This window comes from Ictidomys tridecemlineatus, chromosome 5 (assembly GCF_052094955.1).
Source record: "Ictidomys tridecemlineatus isolate mIctTri1 chromosome 5, mIctTri1.hap1, whole genome shotgun sequence".
In the NCBI taxonomy this organism is placed as follows: Eukaryota; Metazoa; Chordata; class Mammalia; order Rodentia; family Sciuridae; genus Ictidomys; species Ictidomys tridecemlineatus.
Genome location: NC_135481.1, coordinates 112,840,713 through 112,859,269, shown reverse-complemented (window position 1 = coordinate 112,859,269; position 18,557 = coordinate 112,840,713). Strand labels below are relative to the sequence as shown.

Below are 18,557 nucleotides of genomic sequence, written 5' to 3'. Positions count from 1 at the left end.
TGTGATTTCAATTCACGTTTCCCTAATGATTAATCATGTAGAGCAGCTTTTCATGTGCTTGGATGTATTAGGTAATATTTTCCACCTGTTTTGCTCAGCACTGAGAGTGAGATGGGAAAAAATAAGAACCTCTGGATTCACTTACACCTGCACTAAAGCATTATTTGTACAAATGGACACAGTGAGGTTGGAATCTAAGAGCAAAGTATATGCCAATCCAAAAATATGCCCAAATCACTAATGTACAACGTAGGAGGGGGAAGAAAGAATAATTAGAGTTGTTAAGAACTTTCAAAATCACTATACTTGTATACAGCAGTGATAAAGCAGCAGGAAGAGAGCTGTAGGAAGAAGCCATGGCAATAAGACTCAAATTGCAGGAGACTACTTCATACTCTCAGCTGGACCTGCTCCTTTCAGATTGAAAAACTCAAGATAAAAAAAGAGACAGGTCAATGGGGGAATTAGAGCAGGAGAATCACAACTGACAAAGTGTGCTTTTTTACCCCTCAAAGCACAAAAATTCAAGGCTGAAATTGATTACTAAATAAACAGTCAACAGCTAAATTTAGTTCATTTTCCTACTTGACTCCCTCATTTTAAACAGGGACCTGGGGAGAGGAGCAGTAAAACCACTTGCACTAACAGGAAGAAAATGATCCCAGGAACCACTGAGCATATCACGTTATTGTCTTAATATATAACAGCTCCTTGAATAAAGTGCAATTTCTGAAAGGACAGCTAATCTTATGATTAAATGATCTAAAATAGCCTATGACACACCCTGAAGGTTGCTGCTGGGTGACTTTTTCTCTTACTACTCAGGAAACAGATTTTAAGTGCTACTTTCATAATAAATTATCATGAAAAAAAATATAAGAATCCACAGAATCAGAATCTAAGAGCAAAGCATGAAAAAGTAAAAACAAATTTAAATACAAAGCAGAAATGTCATATAGGATACACTGAGAATTATAAGAATATTTTTCTATAAAATGAAGAGAACCATAATGATTTTATTTCTATCAAGTGTCTATAACAATGTAACTACTTAGTGCATTAGAAATATTAACATTAAATATAGAATCTCATTCTGAAAATATAGCTATAAATGTGGTTTTTAAAAATATTTTTTTAGTTGTACATGGACATAGCTTTATTTTTATGTGGCTCTGAGGATCGAACCCTTTGCCTCACATGTACTAGGTAAGTGTCCTTCCACTGAGCCACATCCTCCACCCTATAAATGTGTTTACTATTAACTATCTTAATATAAAAACTTTTATATAAATACATGTACAATAATTTGGCTTGGAGAACAAATTACTAAGTGAAAAATGAAACACAATCTTAAACATGATTTGTAAGAATGGTCTGTATAAGGATGTTTTCTCAAACAGATGAATAGTTCCCACAGCACTAATATTGTATTTCTATTAAATAATATTTACCATAGTTCCTAGGAAGTACCAACATAGTCAACTATGAAAATCAACAAACTAATATCAGTCTTCTATCGATACATACCCTAACAAGGAGATACAACAAAATAGAGACAAAGGGTAGTAGAAAGGGATTTCTGGGCTCTGAGGTAGGAATCCCAGGTTCTATTCTACTCTCTAATTAATTTTACAATCTTAGGAGAGGCATATTTACCAGTTTGTGCTTCTACTTTTCATCCGATAAAACAAAAAACAAGGAAGGTGGTATGCAAGATAGGGAAAGCTATAAGATCCCATCTACCATTCACGTTTCCAAAGCCCACACTCTAGCTTTCCTGAAGGGAGTCTTCTCATCTGACCACTAGAGGACAGAGGCTTCCTCAATAACTGTCCATCTCAGAATCTTACCTGCTTCAGTCGCTCCAATTCTGTTTCTAGCTCCTGTTTAGATGTTTTCTGCCCAGCTATCTGGTCTTGCAAATCTTGTAACTGTTCTCTTGCTGATTCTGCTTCACTAACCTGCTGAGCTTCCATGTCCTAAAAAGAAGAACCTTACATGTAGAAAGCAATAATTAACCATTCAGTTCAACTGTACGGAGCAACCATCACGAGTCATGAACTGGGCTCAACGGGCACTGGAGGGATAGAGATGAGTGAGATGTGGCTTCAGCCCACAAGAAGCACCCCCGACACCTTCCCTGTGCAACACAGGTAACAGTGAGCAAAATGAACAGGATGCTGCCGCTGCAACAGCATGTGAACCATGGGGTCTCCTAAGGGTGGATAGGCAGTGGCTTGCTGAGAGATGTAAGTCTCTACTATAAAGCTGAAACAATCTCAAAAAGAACAGAAGTGTAAGACCAAGAAGGACTTCACTGCATTCGTTCTCATTACTGCAGGATACAATTTGTGGGTGTCTGTGTGTATGCACCGGGAATTAAAATAAGCAACAAAACTTTTACATCACATGAAGTTGGCATATTATTTTCTTCTTTTAGCTTTATTACTATTATCTGATTTCACATTTTTCCTTCTTACTTTGATTTCTTCAAACTTAAAACCATTCTCTGGATTTCCTGCTAAATCTACTAATACAAAGCACATAGCTCTAGGTTTCTATATTTTTCCCACATAGGTTAAGCCAAACTCCATTCATAGGGTTCTACATCTTAATTTTCTTTTACCTTTTGGTACATTCTCTTTTAAACTCATCTGTTATCTCCACACACTCTTGAACTTCAGATATTATTTCAAAATCCCAAGACCAACCTTCCAGGTAATCAAAGTGCAATCCTTTAAGCTCATACAACTTTGTGAATGTAGAAGAAAAACATTAATTCTGATTATTTTTTTTCCCTGAACTTTTGGGGCTATCAGAAAGTAGTTCAATCTTTGTCAGGCAATTCTTGAGGCAGGCAGAATGTCCAGTGGTTAAGAATACACATTCTGGAGTTAGACTAGGTTCTAATCATGGTTCTGCCACTTTACTGTCTGGTGGCAAGTTACTTTCCTTCTGGTACCTAAATTTCCTTGAGTATAAAATGAGAATAACATAATTAGCCTCACAGGATTATAGTAAGGAATAAATATATGGACATATGTCAAGTGTTTGGTGAAACATCCATAAGTGACAGCTGTGATAATTACTTACACCTCATCCATTTTACTAGGCATAATATTTTTTATTGTAGATTTCATAAACAACTTTAGAAGGGGTAGAAACTGGGTCAATGACATTTATGATTGGTAAGAGTTATTTTTTTACCATTTCAAAAGATATGAAATAGTTGTTATAAATAAAATTTATTATCTACCCAATTTCTAAGTTCATAGGATTGAATTCTTTAGAATTTAAAATTATTTACACATTAAGAAAAAAAAAATCCTATTTTAAGGAATGTAAAAAAATCCAGAAACACCAGCAGTTGTTGTTTATTTACAAGTCAAAAACAATGCTAGGCCCTTTATGCATTCTCCTTACTTTCAAGAGAACTTTTGTTTAGCTTCATTTACACATGAGGAAACTGAGGGGCAGTGAGGTGAAGCACCTTATGCAAGTTAACATTTATTACACACCAGAAAGCCTCTGCTCTAGACAGAGGTCCTGCCTACACAACCTCCACACTTCCTTTGGAGTTCACAAGTTTTGCAAGTCAACAACTTGCATAATGAATGCAAAGATAAATATTCTTGCAAGATTTTTTTTTTTTAAGGAAAAGAAAGATCACTACCCTGTACTTCATCTTCTATTCTCAGATGCTTGCTCCTATGATATTTATGTTAAAGATCCCATGTTTAAGTGAAAGAGATGGCCAAATTTTATATTTAAATTAAATATAGTAACTATGAACTGTAAGATTACACATAACACCATAATTAAAAGAGCATCCCCAAGCCCATGCTAATATTAGAAAACATCCCAGTTTTACTAACAAGCCCAAAATCTGTTTTTAACAATTATAATGTAAGATTTGTAAACTTAAGGCTTCTGTCTTGTTCCCTGTTATAACTCCAAGTCTAGCTACATTGGCAGTACTTGCTAAGCATTTATTGAATGAATGAATCTAGTTACTTGTTTGTTATTCCCTTAAAGTTATAGTCATTTAGTGGACAAGAGCACTAATGCTTTAGATTCACTTCTATGTGGTAAGTAATATTCCCAAAGAAGTTTCACATATTTTTTCAATAATGCCCTTTCCTCCAAAATACAGAATCTACCATCTCTCAAGCTGATAATATCTGAGGCAAATGATTGTCTGGGAGGCTGACAGTCCATCTTACCTGTAGCTCAGACCTGAGCTGATGTATCTGGCACATCAACTTCTGTATTTCCTCCCTCTGCATCTCCTTTTCATGCCGAAGTTCTTCTAGCTCCATGCTATTAGCAGTACTGCTATCTAGACCTTCAAAACCAGAGCCTTCCTTTAAGCTGTTAATCAATTTTTCTTTAGACTATTAAAAAGAAAGAAAGAAAGAAACATGTTTAAGCAAGACAGACATTAGAGTGCATACAGGTTTTTATTTATCTATTTATATTTTGATGGTATAGGAGATAAAACCCAGGGCCTCATGATTGCTAAGCACACACTCTACCACTGAATTATATTACCTGTATTTATTATGTTCTACACTTACATACTGAGTATCATCCAACCACACAGAAACTAACCAGCTATGGAAACATTCCAACATTATATCCATCAAAGAAAGTCCACAAATCATTAAATCTGTGAGAATAAAAATGCAATAGAGCCTTGCAATGTCCTTGGATTTTAGTTCCCACAATCATGTTATAGTTGAAAACTTCTCATCCACAAGATTTTTCTTGCCGGGCATGAGGGCGCATGCCTATAATCCCAGCTACTCAGAAGGTTAAGGGAGGAGGATACTAAGTTTGAGGCCAGTATTGGCAACTTAGACCCTGTTTCAAAATAAAAAATAAAAAGGGCCATGGATATGACTAAGTAGTAGAGCATCCCTGGGTTCAATCCCCAGGACCACAAACAAAACTCCAGTTTTTCTTACTTTTTTCCCCCATCACATTCCATTCAACAAATATTTATGGAACACTTAACACAACTTTAGTACTGTGCCAAGTGTCCTGTGTATTGAATATAACGTTTCTTGCCCCAGATAGTACCCTCTTGCCTCATCAAGCAGAAGGCAAAAAACTCAATGCAAGAGAGATACGCCCAGATCACTTGAAAGAGCTTTTATCCCATATGGCTGGGATTTTTGAAAGTGCAGCAAAAACCCAGGATGTAGCATAAGAATGCAAAAGCACAGAGGATCTATGAGAAAGTATTGTGCTGCTCATACAGTACATTAGGACCAACTTCTAAGAGCTCCAGATGCCAGGCTAAACTCTTTTAATTTATTTGGTAAGCTAAAAAAAATTAGCAAAGGTTGACTAGGGAGTGATATGACCAGAGATGTATCTCATGAGGGTTAGTCTGATAGTTCTGTGAAGCAGGTGTTCACAAAATTCGGTCCATGGGTCAAATCTGGCCTGTGGCCTGTTTGTTTTATAGTTCATATGCTAAAAATGTTTGACTTTTTAAAAACATTTAAAGGATTATAAAAAATAAAAAAAAGAATTTGTGATGGAAACCATATAGTCCACCAAAGTCTACAGTATTTACTATTTGGTCCTTTGCAGAGAAAGTCTGTGGACCCCTGGCATGAAGGATGAGTTGGAAGAAGAGTTCTGTCATATGATTATCAGTTAATAAAGTGCCAATTCTAGATCAGTAATAATGATGACTAACAGCTTTGATCTTAAATATATTATAAAGTCACTCTCCTCTATCAAAGAGAATTTTCCCTTCTGTAAGTGGCAGAATTACAGGTGATTTCTATTGCCTTCCTTGAACTTTGTGTTTTTCAAATTTTCAGTAATGAACGTGACCATTTATATGATTTTAAGTTATTTAGACAACCAAACCTTTTGTCCTCACATCCCCATCTAGCTATGGTCCTTTCCTTATGTCCATAGTCAAACTACCCCTATCTTCATTTCTTCACCTTCCACTGAACCCTGGAAATCTCCTTTGTGAGATCCCCAGGGATCTCCCAGTGCCAAATCCAAGTACTCTGTTCTGTCATCACACGAGAGACAGCTGAGTGCCTCTGGTCACCCCCACTGGGAACTCTCTCTTTGCTTGTCTTCCTTGGATGGCAGGTGTCACTCTTTTTCCGTTCTTTCTAATCTCTGACCATTTCCCTTCCCAGTGTCTGTCTTTTGTGGGCTTTTTCCCTCTATTTTGTAAATGCTGATGTTTAAGTCTGTTCTTTGCCATTGGTCTATGAATCTCCCCTTTCAGGACACATACTGTTCTTTAAATTAAAAAAAAATAATAATTGCTGATGGACACAATAACTTTATTTTTCTGTGGTGCTGAGGATTGAACCCAGTGCCTCATGCTTACTAGGCAAGCACTCAGCCTCAGCCCTACATAGTGTTCTTGATTAATTTTACCGATGCTCACAACTTACAGGTTATATTCCCATGGCTAAAATGCTCACATCTCTCTCCTAGGCTTCATGTTTGTCTTTCTAATTCCTTCTTGATACTTGTAGCCCAATGTCACATCAATTTTGCAAATTCACCATCATTTGTCTAATCTCCTTCAACTCTAACTTGCTGCCATTCCTGTTTTTCTCTGTTACAGTATAAGGGACAACATTCACACATGCAAACCAGAAATGTGCAGCTATTCTTCCTCTAATTAAATTCCCAAGTCTCATGCTTTCTACCGTCTATGGATCAGTTGTCCTGTTTGCTATCCCTGCTGCCACAAACTTTAGATCAGGTCCTCATTCTTTCTTATAATCACCTCTTCACCATCTACCTGCTTCTGATCTAACCAACCCACCCTTTGTTCCCTCAGTGTATTCAGTAATTTCTTGTGAACCAGGCACTGTGCTGGGATATATAATGGTGAACAGAGGGAGGTCCACCTCTCACCTAACCTCTTCACTGCTGCCACTCAAACCCGACCACACTACTCAAATTCTTTAACATCCCTCCCCCTGTTCCCTACAGGAAAAAAAGATCTAGTCTTTGTTCTTCCACTAAATAACCATGTGCTCTATCTTTGGGTCTTATCTCCCATCTTTTAATCTCGAATACTTTATGCTCCAATAACAGGGAACTAGCTCCCCTAGTATGCCATGTTCTCTCAGGTCCCCTGGCTCTGGCACAGGCAGTTCTGTCTGAAATCTCTTCCTCAGCTTGAGTCTTCCTACTCATCCTTCATGTTTTTCTTTACACACAGTATCTCCTTGATTCAGTGAGCCCTGACATCCCCAGGTACACTGTAAGGGTCTCTTCTCTCCAGTGCCCATTGAATTGCATCAGTAACTTTATTCTATCCCTTAGTCTAGACTTTGGTTTCTTCCCACTGAGCTTTGTTTCCTCAGCACCCATCAGGTATCTAGTGAATGGTCACTAGTAAGTCCCTTTTCAATGAATGTGGAGGAGAATATGATCTTTCATGGAGGTAGAATCAAAAAGTCATTCTGAAGATGGCGATAAAGGAAAAGGGTAGAGATATAATTCTGATACACCTGACCCTGAAAGGAAGAAGGATGACAGGTAAATAGTTCAAAGTAGTAAAAAAGTTAAAAAGATTATTGTTTTCTTAAACAAATACCCAAGATCTAGCTTTTGTTCTTCCACTAAGTAACCAGCTAAGCAGAAGCAGCAGCAGAGGGAGACAAGTAGGAAGAAGAGAGACTCATGGAGGAAGGGCTTGGATGAAGTAGGAGGAGATGGAATCAACGTATAGGAAGGAAAGTCTTAGGAAAACACATATGAGAGGCAAAGGAAAACGAAATTGAATATATATTAGGTAACTATGGTCTTTTTTGGCAAAACAGAAGATAAAGTCACTTCAGAGCTAAGGGAGGGGCAAAAAGGCTGGGTGAGGTGATTCTGAGAGCTGGATGAGACCGAGATCAGTTGCTTTGAAAAAATTCAATAAGGAATCAGTGAGGAAGAATAAAGTGGCCACTCAATAAGACATTAATACCATCACAGCGATCGAGGTAATAAGTTGAAGATCTGAACTAGGTAGTGGCAGAATAACTTTTTTTAAAAAAGCAGTAGAACCAAGAGACATTTTATCTTTTTTATAAAAAGAAATTTCTAAGTCAAACAAGACAATTCAGCCAAACATGAACAAACACTCATAGTTGCTATGAAATGTCAGTGTCTCTCAGGTAACTGGCACATCTTAACATTCAAAAGTGCACATTTCAAGCTTACTTGGAGTATTCTAGTAGCTTTCTGCTTGTAATCGATTAATTCCTGCTTGGAAGACTCCAAATTTGACTTGCACAGCTTGACTTGCTGCTGTAGTTCATCAACTCTCTTCTTCTCATCAGAGTACTTTCTTTCTGCCAGAGTAACTGCTTCTGCCAAATTCTGACGTTCCACCTCCATTTTATTAAGTCGTGCCGCAAACTCACTCTGTGATAAATTTTTTTACATCATGTTTATCACATCATTTCATTTTGAAGTATATTTTACAACTATTTGTTCTGAAATCTTATGAGATTTATTAGCTCACCTCACCAACATAATAAAGGGGGAATTTGCTGAAGAACAGAAAACCTAGTTATGTGGCTCCCAAACACGGCAATGCATCCAAATCAACTGGGAGTTTAAGTACTGACAAAGGCCAATGCAGGCCACTGCAGGCCTTTGTCAGGCTTCACAAACAGCAGTTTCCAAGACTGCGCTTGGGAATCTATTTTTAAAGAAATTTTCCAGGTGAATCTGATTGCTTAAATATGAAGCCTAGTCTGATGGCTGATCATGGCTAACAGGTCTGTAGAAAACTAGAGAGCCTATTAGAAAATAAATGGAAGAATGACATAAACAGCTAGATCTTTTCTAATATCATGGCTATGCCCCCTGGTAATATTTTTTAGTTTAAGAAATTTTAAAAAATATTTTTGTTGTTACAATGGACCTTTATTTTATTTATTTGTATGTGGTGCTGAGAATCAAACCTAGTGCCTCACACATGCTAGGCAAGCACACTACCACTGAGCCCCAGTTTAAGAAATTTTTAAAACATGCCCTAAAAACACACTGCTTGTCATTTATTAGGCTACATAGAAACAAACCCCCCGGAGTTATGGAGATACAATACACACATAATAAAGTCCCTCCCCGCTTTTTTAAATATTTATTTTTTAGTTGTACTTGACACAATACCTTTATTTATTTATTTATCTATTTATTTATATAAATTTGGTGATGAGGATCGAACCCAGGGTTTCGCACTTGCTAGGCAAGTGCTCTACCACGGAGCTACAGCCTGGCCCCTAAAGTTCCCCTTTTTAAGATTTATAATTCACTGGTTCAGTGTTTTCATTGAGGTGTGCAACCATTACTACTATTTAAGTCCAGAACATTTTCATCAACCCCCAAAGACATCCCATACCCATCCTCCTTCCCCACAGCCCCTGGCAACTATTAATCTACTTGATTTCTCTATGGATTTACCTAAGCATTTTACATAAATGGAATCACACACCCTAAGGCCTTTTGTGTCTGTCTTAATTTTTAATATTTTCAAGGTTCACCCAAGTACTGACACATTATAGCATATATCAATGCTTCATTATTTTTTATGGCCATGTTATGAGTTTCTGGTAAGACTATCTTACAGTTTGTATCCCATGAGGCAACTGATAAATATTTGTATTACTTCCAGCTCTGGGCTATTATAAACAATACTGCTATAAACATTCACATGCAAGTTTTTATGTGGACATATATTTTCAATTCCCTTGAGTATATACCTAGGAGTAGAACTGCTAGGTCATGTGATAACCTGTGTCTTTCATTTTTGAGAAGCTATTTGTTATTAGAAAATTTCCTAATGTATTTAGGTACTTAGGTATATGAATCTACTTGTTCATCTGTAAATTTTATAAAATCTAAGTACAGGTTCCTGAAAAAAATTTAGTGAATAAATTGAAATATAACATGTTTTAAGGAATCAGTATACAAAATAGAATATAAAATATCTCATTAATAATTTTTAATATTGACTACATGTTGAGATGACAATACATGTTGAATAGCCCTTATCCAAAGTGCCTGAGACCAGAGTGCTTCAAATTTTGGTTATTTTTCAAATTTTGGAATATCTGCACTTATATAATGAACTACCCTGGGGATGGGACCCAAATCTAAACATGAAATTCATTTATGTTTCACCTTAAACACACAACCTGAAGATAATTTTATATAAATTACCTGAAGGTAACTTTATATAATATTTTAAATAATTTTGCGCATAAAACAGTTTTACCGTGTGCATTTTCTACTGTGATATCATGGTGCTCAAAAAGTTTCAGATTTTGGAGAATTTCAGATTTGGGGCTTTCAGATTAGGGTTGCTCAAATTGTGGATATACTATGTTAAGTAAAATATTATTAAAATTAAAAACAAAAACAACAAAACATACTACCTGATATTTAATTTCAGGGCTGTTCTATTTTCACCTGTTAAAAAGAAGGTTCAGACCAGTGGTTCAAAACCCAGCTCCTAATAGATATACCTGTGAATCCTGTAAAAACAAACTTCCTAGGCTCTGCCTCACACAGCTAAATCAGGCTCTACAGAAGTGGAGACTGAGCAGCAGGAAGTATTACACAGGTGACAAGTGCAGACAGGGCCAAGACTGAACTAGAAATAAAAGTTCATTTAAGATTAAAACTCTAAGTAATATGACATACATACACATGTGAATTGAGTGAAAGATGCCTATCTCTAATGAATATTAACCATTTTAATCATATCTTACACATAAAATAAAATTTAACAAGGATCAAGCTAATTGTTTAATTATCTAGTTTTTGTTATAAGAAGTGACTTTTCTGAAATGTACCACAGAATTTTATTGAGGAATAAATGTGTTATGAAACAGTGAGAAGTCACTCCTCCTGTCCAAATATCAGCAGAACTCCGTCAATCTCCTTTCTCACCTGCATCTGTTTGTAGCTCTCTTGCTCTCTCTTCAGATTGGCATCTGCTTCATGCAGTCTCTCCTGAAGAGTTTGCAGAGCTTGATTCTGTAGGCTACTGCCTTCATTGTGATCCTGCATTATTCTACAAAAAAATATATCACGTGAAATAGCACATTTCCACAGGGTACAAATCAGAAGGTAGAATAATTTTTATAGCACCTATGGGTTAGTCAAGCACAAAAAAGATGGCTTGTCTAAAACATTCTTTGAGATATCTTTTTCCTTTTTAGTGGCATGTAACTTATATTTTTAGGGTTCCAAATATAATTAGCACATACCATAAATCAAAAGATTAGTGATACCATGTCTTCAAATATTTTAAAATTCAAATCGGCTAACAGTGCATGCCAAGATTCAAACAATGAATGTTTCCAACATTACTAAAAGAATTTTTTCCTTTTGTAAATTTCCAAAAAGCTAAATTTTCACAAGCCATTATTCATAAGCTAGGTAATACTTATCATTATGTGTCCTATAAAAAGTCATTCTAGGGTATGTTTTTCATCACTGATAAAATTACCTACCGTGACTTTTCACTCTGTAAGGCTTCCAATGCCTCTGTTCGAGAACTGAGCAGCTGATCAGCCTCCTGGAGTCTCACTTTAAGTACGGCCAGCTGGGAATCCTTTGCAGCCACTGCTTCGGTCAGGTCATCTACTTGGGCTCGGAGTTCTCGAGTTATTCTATCACTTTTTGAATGGTCAACATTCCATTTTTCGACTCTTGCTCTTGCTTTGTTTAATTCTATACAAAATGAAATTTCTTCATATAAGCAAAACCACACACACCTTTTTCATGGCAAAGATCCCTTTGTTCCTTTAGCACATATTGTCAAAATTAGAAGCTTAAGTAACTTCAATTTTTTTTTTTTTTGGCCTCATATGGGACAACCACTTTTTAAGGCCAATATTTACACATATATTACATTTAGTTTTTTTTTTTTTTTTAAATATTTTTTAGTTGAAAGTGGTCGGTTATTTATTTATTTATTTATATGTGGTGCTGAGAATCGAACCCAGTGCCTCACACATGCTAGGCAAGTGCTCTACCACTGAGCCACAACCCCAGCCCACATATATTACATTTAGAAGGGTACAAAGGGGCAAGAAGTTAGCTGTTCCTTTACAATGTTGTTTTTTTCTGGAGATATAAAGTATTTGGCAGCCCAAACTATCAGTGTTAACAATAGCAAATGGTCAATAAATTTGTGGAATTCTGCTAGAGGCAGTCAGAAGAATGGAAATTCAAATTGAAGGTACAGTCTAAAAAGAACAAGATAGGGAGGGACTGGGGACATAGAGCAGCTCAGTGATAGCATAACTGTCTAGCACGCTCAAGGCCCTGGGTGCAATCCTAAGGAACCACCCTCACAGAAGTAAATAAAAACTCTAAGATAAACAAAAGAAAGAATCTGTTTCTTTCAATAATTATTACAAAAAGATGCTCTTTTAACCTAGTACAATGGTGCAGAAAAGAGCAACGTAGAGCTGGGCGTGGTGGCACATGCCTGTAATTCCAGCAATTTATGATGCTGAGGCAGGATAATTACGAGTTTGAGGATAGCTTCAGCAATTTAGTGAGATCCTGTTTCAAATTTTTGAAAAGGGGGGAGAGGTTGAAGATGCCCTGGTTTCAATCCCTAGTACTGGTGAGGGAAAAAAGGCCATCATAATATTTCATTTCAGAATACAAGAGCATTTCTATACCTGGATATACCATCTGCAATTTGTCACCAAGAAAAGTGATTTTTTTTTGGTTGTTGTTGTTTTTAATTGAAACAAACTTTACAGTGTTACAGAAGAAACTCCATTTCTGAATCTACATTAATCTGGGCAAAGTGAAGCTTTTTCTAAAATCAGTCTGACTAGTTTTAAACAATCTTTGTATTCTACTATCCTGGGTCTCCTTCATGCCTGGACAAAACTTCTCCCAGTCTTTTCACTCCTCTCACCAGGGACCATGGTGGCCATTTCCTCTCTTTTATTTTAACCTCAGTCACACTTAAAAAAAAACACATCTTCCCCTGTCACTACCTGGGTCTTGAGATTATTTCCTTTTAAATTAGTCATTTCTGAGAAATTTGAGGGCTTCCTATTTCAGGGCAACCTCACCATAAAATTTCTCAGGACACTATTTGAATTGAATTCCATGCACATTTATGACCCTTGGAGAGGCAATACTGTGACCCTGTACTAGTGTCCACTTCTTTACTTAATCTCCAAATTTGGTCATGAACAGTCCCCCTGAAAAATGAATGATTACTTATGTTTGATTAGACTTAGTGGTTCCTAAAAAATGCCCAAATAGCAATATTCTGTTTTGGGTTAGTCCCATTTCCAAACTCAGGTCCTCTATTTCTAGGCAGATACCATTTTACAAATCTCATCTAATCTACTTGTAGTTAGATGTAAAATTTTTAGTTTAATCTGGGAAGTTATACTCCTAATCCTGGACAATTTAAATAAAGTTACCTTCTTGAGTTTCTTTGGATCTCTGAAGTAATGAGGCCATTTCCTGATTTAAAGACTGAACTTCATTCCTTAGCAGTTGATTCTCCAGTCGAAGATTAGACAGTTCATGGGATTTGCCACCATCAATGGGTGCTGGATTAGGATCAGCACATATAGCACCTGATGATGCATGTTCCTTTGAAGAATCCTCTTGGCCTTCAGGACCAGAATCTGAATTATTAGCAGCTTCTGTATAAAAAGAACACATTTGTTACACTGGCATGGACACCATGCATATATTAGTAACTTACTTGGCTCAAGTTGACTGCTACAGCTAAATACCATCAAAATACCACAAATTCTCAATAGACTTCCCTTCCTTCTGCTGAAAATTCATTCCCACAAATGGACCCTACAGACCTCCTCTGAGGACACTGAAAGTCTGGGCACACTGAATAAATCATGATATAGAAAGTAAGAATATAGTCCTGGGAAGAAAAATGCCGACACAACTTGAGTGGTTGTGTTTTAGTTTCTGAAATGTTTCTGGAGGTAAAAAGGGAGAAGTCTCAACATTAAAATATTGGGAAGGTACACCAGAACAGCTGTGGGTTTCAAGAAGAGTAATAACTGCTCATACTAATATGTTATATATCAAATTGAAATCTAAAATGCCTTACTGGACATATAGCCTCATGAATTCAGATTCCTCTTGTTATCAATTTGTTACTAAGTTAACTAATTTAGCAAGTACACTCTGATTTATTTAAAAAATTATATGATAAAATGAACCATGTCTAAGTGATATGGGCAAAAGAATCTTTACAGGGTTAGATAAGCAAATGATCATGAAAAAGAGTTTAACATCTTTAATGACTAAAGAATATAAATTAAAATCACAATGAGAACCAATACGCATCAGCTAGAATGATTAATGCTGGTAAGGACATGGAGGAATGGGCATGCATATACACTGCTGGTGGGAGTACAAAGTGGCACACCCACCATAAAAAAAGTTTCTCAATTTCTCCCGAAATTAAAGCTGCACTATGATTTGGCCCAGCAATTCCACTCCCAGGTGTTTATCCAAGAGTAATAAAAACATTTGCCCCCAAAAGGCAAGCTCAAATATTTCATACTAAGAACTGAAAAAAATCCCAATGTCAATAAGGAGACTAGATAAACTGGGTGTATCCACATACCATAGAATGAAAAGGACCAACAACATGGATGAAAGTCACAAATACAGTTAATTAAAAGAGGTCAGACTGGAAAGTGTATAAATGGTCTAATTCCATGTGTAGAACAAGCAAAAAATAAGGTAAAAAATCCTAATAGTGGGCATTTTCAGGGATGGTGTAGGGAGATTAACTGAAAAGGTACATAAGAAACTTCATGGTGCAAATAAAATCTTTATCATGATAAAGGTGTGGGTTATATTAGTGTATCACTTGTATAGCTAAGATTTTTACATATTTCAACAGATATAAAATTTCCTAAAAGAAAAAAACCACAAAAGTTAATAATTAAGTGTAATAGGGAATGGATAGAAATGATGATTTAAATATGGGAATGCTTCTCAGTACTGAGGCTGGACGGTAGGTGAAGAGGGTTCATAATACTATTCTGTTTACTTAATATAGGCTTTAAATATTCCACGTAAAATTATTTTAAAAAATTGACCGCACAGGCGCAGTGGTGCATGCCTATAATTTCAGCAGCTCCAGAGGCTGAGGTAAGAGGATCATGAGTTCAAAGCCAGCCTCAGCAACTAAGCGAGGGCATAAATAACTCAGTGAGATCCAGTCCCTAAATAAAATATAAAAAAGGGATGGGGATGTGGCTTAGTGGTTAAGCGCTCCTGGGTTCAATACCCAGTTTTAAAAAAAAAATTGGGCTGGGGTTGTGGCTCAGTGGTAGAGAGCTTGCCTGACATGTGTGAGGCACTGGGTTCAATTCTTATCACCACATATAAATAAATAAGACAAAAGTCCATCTGCAGCTAAAAAGAAAAAAAAAAACTTTAAAAATTGACTGCAAAATGGCATTGATCAAGCTAGTGAAGAGTGTGAGTTAAAGGAGATCTAAAAGCATAACTTTAAAATTCAATACAGGGACATCTATATTTCTGTATCTATTGTATAGGATTTAACATATACAGAACAAGTACAAGTACAAGATACACAGAACACATAAAAAGTCACTGGCACATAAAACAAATATCAAATTTCAAAGAATTGGTATCATGCAAACCATGCAACCTGACCTCAATGCAATTAAGCTAGAAAGCGTCATTTAAAACTAGGGGGGGAAAAGTCTCATGTTTGGAATTAAGGAGAAAATTTAAAAAAAATAATAATATAGTTTAAAATATATTAGATAAATTTAAATAAAAATGGCATTAGGGGTACTCTATACGTTAAAAAAAATCTTCATAACCACAAGCAGTTCACTAGTAGATATAAACAATATTGGGCAGATAAGTTTTGAAATGTACATGGTGTTGAAAGTCATTAAACTGTATGCTTTAAATATGCACATTTTGGGGCTGGGGTTGTGGCTCAGTGGTAAAGTGCTTGCCTCATTAAAACTAAAAACTAAATATTAAAAAATAAATAAATAAATAAATATTATTATCTGATAAAGGTGTTCAGCCATTTAGTACATTTCGAGGCCCATTCTAAGGTATGTCAGATACTGATATTCCTTAGGCAGTAGGTGTAATCACATTTTGGTTTCTGCAAAATTAGAATAGATTAATGTCACAGTTTTAGCTGTGACAACTTCATTATTTTTCTGAAATTAAATAATCTTTCCAAAATGAACATAAAATAGAAAAATTCTTAAGAAATGAAAAACCAATTAAACTAATAGTTTAAAATTGTCACTAAGAATATCTCAAGGTCTGATGGTCTTAACAATGAATTGTAGCAAATATCCAGGGAGAAAATAATCTCAGTCTTACACCAATTTATTAAGATGAAAAAAAATGAAAAATAATTTCCAATTCATTTTATAAGGCAAACATAACTATAATACTAAAACTGCAAAATTACAAGTCAATTTCACTGAAAAAAAAAGATACAAAAATCCTAAACTGAACATCAGCCACCTGAAAGTTAAGTTTGATTTTATGTTAAAAAAAAAATCAATTGTATACTATAGTAATATTATGGAATTAAAATCATTGTCATCTCAAAAGGTAGATGAAAAAACTGCTAAAATTCAACATGATAAAAACTCTAACTAATTAGATATAATTAGATATACCTTCTTACCCTGATTTAAAAGTATCTGTCAAACACCTAACATGAAATTTAGGAACCCTTTAAGATAAGGAACAAAAAACAAAATTGGTCGTCAAATCCTAGCCAAAGAAGTAAGGTAAGAAGGTTTTACTAATAGACAAAAGAGTTAATAAGAAACAAACTGCCATTATCTATAGATGATACGATTATGTTGTTGAAAACCTAAATGTATGTTCAGAAAAGTATGAATAGGAACTTTCTAGGTTGCTTAAAATGTATATATAAAAACCAACATACCAACAATGACAAATAAAAATTCTTAAGAGATGTCATTGATATAGTTTCAAAATATAAATAAGTATGACATAAATTATGCAAGATCTCCATGGAGAAAACAATAAAATCTTGATGAAAGACATTAAAGTTGAAATTACACCACATTAATGGACTAGAAAACTCAATACAGTAAGAATGATGATTCTTACCAAACTAGATTAAAAAACAACAACAACAACAAAAACTCCTCCCTAAAAAAGACCAATTAAATTTTTGTTAAACTTGAAAAGCAAATCTAAAATATATATGAAAGAGTAAAAGTCTATTCTTGAATAATGACAAGGTAGAAGCTGCCTTATCAGATAACAAAATGTAGTTAAAAACTACATTAAGACAATGTGGCACTGGCCCAAGGATATACAAATAAAGCAAAGAAATAGAATTAAGTGCCCAGAAACACACTAAGGAATGGATGGATAGTGTTGATATATGACAGAGATAGGAATGAAAATTGGTAGGGAAAGGACAGTCTTTTCAATATTGCTGGGATAGCTAATTTTCACATGGAGAAAAATTGAATTTGGATGGCAATCTCATAATGAACACAAAAATCAATTTTTGGTAAACCTAAAGATGAAAGGCAAAAACATAAACCTTTAGAAGATGATGTAGGAAAATAAATAAAGATTTAAACCATTAAGAAATCTGAGGGGCTGGGGTTGTAGCTGAGTGGCAAAAAGCTTGCCTGGCATGTATGAGGCACTGGGTTCGATTCTCAGCACCACATATAAATAAATAAAAGTCCATCAACAACTAAAAATTTTAAAAATATATAGTAAAAAAAAGAAGTCTGAGAAATTCATCTACATTAAAATTTCTTTTTGAGACACCAGAGACTGGGGTGGGGGACCAAGGTAAAACTGAGAAGGAACTGGCATTTAAAATATAAAAAGAATGGGCTGCAGCTGTGGTTTAATGGTGGAGGGTTTGCCTAGCATTTGTGAGGCACTGTGTTTGACTCTCAGCACCACATATAAATAAAGATCCGCTTTTGATAACTAAAAAATATTTAAAATACATATGTATACACATATACATGTATGTACACACTCACACAGAGCTGGGGATACAACTCAGTGGTAGAGCAATTGCCTAGCATGTGTGAAGTTCTGGGTTCAATCCCCAGTACCACAAAAAAATTGAAACACACTTCCCAAAAAAGGAATAGTCAAATATTTGGAAAAAAATGCTCAATCACACTAGCAATGAGGCAAATAAAATAACAATTCAAACAAGAAATGTCTTTGAAAGCATCAACTATTGGAAATTCCTAACCACAGCTGACCAGGGTACAAATAGGTACAACTTTTCAGAAAACCACTTTGGTTTACTAGTGCAGTTGAGCACTGTCATGCCCTACAACTCAACATCTTCAATTCTGGGCATCCTAAGCATTGAGTCTCACCTCTTGTGATTTTGCCCAGCATGGCACATCTGGCAATACGAGGAAACATTTCTGTTTTTCACAACTGGGAGGCCTATTGGCATTTAATGGGTTACGAGGCCAGGGATGTAGCTAAATACCTTGCAA

The 18,557-nt window shown here is 35.6% G+C and overlaps 1 protein-coding gene across 1 annotated transcript in view; it reads right to left on the bottom strand.

The window, feature by feature from the left end:
• Positions 1–18,557, bottom strand: part of Golga5 (golgin A5) — a 35,795-nt gene that overhangs the window by 12,113 nt on the left and 5,125 nt on the right. Inside the window, exons 3-8 of the mRNA XM_005339144.4 lie at positions 13,464–13,691; positions 11,517–11,736; positions 10,951–11,074; positions 8,212–8,415; positions 4,224–4,394; positions 1,851–1,979 (exon numbers count right to left, since the gene is read on the bottom strand). Of these exons, the coding sequence (XP_005339201.2) occupies positions 1,851–1,979; positions 4,224–4,394; positions 8,212–8,415; positions 10,951–11,074; positions 11,517–11,736; positions 13,464–13,691 (1,076 nt within the window). The remainder of the gene's footprint in view (positions 1–1,850; positions 1,980–4,223; positions 4,395–8,211; positions 8,416–10,950; positions 11,075–11,516; positions 11,737–13,463; positions 13,692–18,557) is intronic.